The 3321-nt window shown below is 69.1% G+C and overlaps 1 protein-coding gene across 1 annotated transcript in view; it reads right to left on the reverse strand.

The window, feature by feature from the left end:
• The window catches only part of LOC130587235 (tubulointerstitial nephritis antigen-like), a gene marked incomplete at its 5' end in the record, with an annotated part of 11037 nt that extends 8672 nt beyond the window's left edge, over positions 1-2365 (reverse strand). The window contains 3 exon segments of the mRNA XM_057388205.1: positions 2188-2258; positions 2261-2334; positions 2336-2365. Of these exon segments, the coding sequence (XP_057244188.1) occupies positions 2188-2258; positions 2261-2334; positions 2336-2365 (175 nt within the window).
• Positions 2366-3321: the final 956 nt, after the last annotated feature.

Raw genomic sequence — 3321 nt, forward strand, 5'->3', positions numbered from 1 at the left:
GGAAGGAGGGAGGGAGGGCGGTCAGCGCTGCTCCCTCCGTGCCCTCCCCACGATCCTCAGACATTCCGGTTTTGTAACTCCCCTTGTGATCGCGCGGCTCAAGGTTCCCACAACCTCCAAAACTCCTTTTCAACCTCCAAAACTCCTTTTCAACCTCCAAAACTCCTTTTTAACTTCCAAAATTCCTTCTCCCCGCTGGACCTCACTCCCCGGACATCCGAGCGGCCCCAAAAGCGCCTTAAATCCCGGCCCCAAAAGCGAAATCCCCTGGGGAAGGAGCTCCTTGGGACGCTCGGGGGAGCTGCCCGGGACCACCCCGGTCCCCACGGCGGGCAGTGCGATGAGCTGCCAGGTCTCAGCCCGCCCGCGGGGCCGAGGGGGGCGATGGGGACCCCGAAAGAGACCGGTGGGGACAATCCCAGGGGACACACGGGGAAGGAGCCGCTGCCGCCGGGTCCCGTTCCTGCAGCGTGGGGGCTCTCGGGACSCCGCTAAAAGCGGGGAGGGGGCGGTTCGGGAACCCACGCAGCTTCCACGGGGATCCCACGGGGTGAGACCCCTTCTCTCCCTCCTCGCCCCTGCCGTACCTGCCGCGCCCGCCACGCGTGGACCCCGGAGAGGGGTAGTGGTCCCCTGGGGGGATCCCACGCGGAATTTATGGGGCGGGACCCCCTCTCCCCTCCCTCCTGACCCCCCCTCGGTGCCCCCCGAGCCGGTGCCGTACCTGCCGCGCCCGCCGCTCCGCCGCCCCGCGCCCTCCGCCGGCCCCGCCGCTCCTTATAGCCGCGCCCCGGCCGGGGGGGCACGGGGAGGCGCCGGGGCAGCCGCGACCGGCCCGGGGCGGAGCGCAGCGGGGCGGGGGTCGGGCCTGGGGCTGMGGAGCAGAGCCCCGAATTCGTGCGGCGCCCTGGCCCGGGGGTCCCCGGTGGCGATTGGGGTGTCCCCTGCTCCTGATCCCCTCGCGGTGCGCCCCTCGTCGAAGCGGGGGGGTCCGGCAATCCCGCCAGCACCCCCTGCTCCATCCATGGGGGGTTTCCCCATTCCCTGGGTGTGTGGTGAGGATGGGAAGGGAGGGGTAAAGAGAGGAGGGGGCTGCGTTTCCCCCCCAGCCAATGGTGCGGGCAGCTGGGCACAACCGCGACAGGGACACCCCAGCCTGGGACACGAGCTGGTGTCACTGGGATCCAGCCCCATGTCCCCATTGCCAGCGCTCAGGGACCACCACCAGGGGAGTCTTGGCCACCCCCAAGCTCCGGTCGCCACCTCCCCCCGCGGCACCAGCACCTGCTGCGGGATCTCAGCCGCCCACGCGGGGCTGTCCCCGCCCTGCCGGGAGCATCTCCCGGCGCTGCCCAAGGATTCCTCGAGGGTGCCTCACGGCAGCCAGGACGGGAGCACCGCGGGCTTCCCGGGGCGGCAGCGGGCCACGGGCCACGGGCCACGGGCTACGAGCCACGGGCCACGGGCGGAGGGGAGGGCTCCCGGCTGAACCCACGGGGATCAGGGGGGGCTTCATTCGGGAGTGGGGAGCACCAAACCCCGCCCGGAACGGGGGGTCCCTGCTCCCCCGAGCACTCCGACCCGAACGAGGGTCCGTCCGCAGGGACCCCGCTCTTCCAAGCGCTCCTGGAAGGGCCTTTTCCTGTCAGAGCGTCCTTGGGCAGCGGAGCTGGAGGCCGGAGCGCCGCAGGAAGGAACTGGGTCCAGCCCAGAGTCCGACTGTCTGCAGCCATGACTGGACTCAAAGGAATCCGCAGTGAGTCACCGATTCCCTGAGACCCTCGGGGAACAGAGCAAAGCCACTGTCACAAAGGACATCCCTGAGTCACCGAGACCCCGAGACCCTCGGGGCAAAGCCGCTGGCACAAAGGACATCCCCGCGTCACCGATTCCCGGAGACCCTCGGGGAACAGAGGAAAAGCCGCTGGTACAAAGACATCCCCGAGTCACCGAGACCCTCGGGGAAACAGAGCAAAGCCACTGGCACAAAGGACATCCCCGAGTCACCGAGACCCTCGGGGAAACAGAGCAAAGCCACTGGCACAAAGGACATCCCCGGCCGCCTCTCCGTGTCCTTGCGCCGCCCCCGCCAGCTCCCCTGACAGCTCCGAGGCTGCCCATTCCCGGAACAGCGCTGTCCCCCTGCCAGCTGATAAGAGCCGGCCGCGCGGAGGCGGCAGCGGCGACAGTCCAAGCGCTGGGAGCATCCCCTCACCCCGTTCTTGCGGCTCCGCTCCGGCGGGACGCGGCCAGCTGCTCACRGCTCCCTCCGTGTCACTCTGACGCCGCCGTGTCCCCTGGACGCGTGTCCCCTCCGCGGGGTGTGGCAGCCTATGTGGACGGGGACAAAGTCCTGCCGGGGCACCTCGGGCCGGTGTGACGGTGACGGCGACAGGCAGATCCTTGGGCTGGCACGCAGCCCGGACCCTGCCCGTGCCACCATCCCGGCCATGCTGGCAGAGGGACAAGGTCCCAGGAGCCCTGTCCCCACGGCACGGAGCMGGGGTGGCCGTGAGTGCCCCATGAACGCGCTGAGGCTGTGCCGGGGTGTCACGGCTGTGGGGTGCAGGGGGAGCACCCCGAGCCCGTGGAGGGGTGAGGATCCATCCCAGATGAATCCCTCCAAACCCACCCACGCAGCCGGGAACACCCGGAGATGTCAGCACACCGCCCCTGTAAATTTTGGGGTGCGGCAGCCCCCCAGATCCCTTTCAAAGCCAAACCACCCAAGGATTGCACCCCACAATCGGGCACTCCGTGGAACCGGGGGGTGCTGGAGTCCCCATAAACCCCCGTGGGGTCCCCACGAGTCCCCATCCCCGGGCCGGTGTGAGCGGGGCAGGGAGGAGCGGCCCCTTCAGTGCTCGGCTCCAAGACGATCCTGGAGCGCAGTTTTTTGGCAGGAGGAGGCCAGGAAAGGCAGGGAGTGACCAGCGGCCAGCCCCGGCTTCCTCCGCAGCCAGCGGCACGGGAAGGGGCCACCCCACCCCCTCTGCCCGTGTCCCTGGGTGTCCCCAGGGTGCCACCACGTAGGGATGGAGTGGAACTTCTCTGTCCCTGGAAGGGCTGGGGGCTCCTGGGGAAGGGAGGTCCACCCTCACCTCCYTGGGGTGGCCTTGGGGACATCGCAGGGTCATCGGTGTGTGTGGGGGACACACCGGAGAGGCGGGGGAGGGCAGGGATCCTTCCCCGTAAGGTGCCAAAAGCAGGGGACGGGTGACACCAATCCTGTGGTGACACCAACCCTGCGGTGACACCAACCCTGCGGTGACACCAACCCTATGGTGACATCAACCCTGCGGTGACACCAACCCTGCGGTG

The sequence above is a fragment of the Malurus melanocephalus genome, unplaced genomic scaffold (genome assembly GCF_030028575.1).
Source record: "Malurus melanocephalus ecotype Western Australia unplaced genomic scaffold, MMel_1.1 scaffold_1670, whole genome shotgun sequence".
NCBI classification, from domain to species: domain Eukaryota; kingdom Metazoa; phylum Chordata; class Aves; order Passeriformes; family Maluridae; genus Malurus; species Malurus melanocephalus.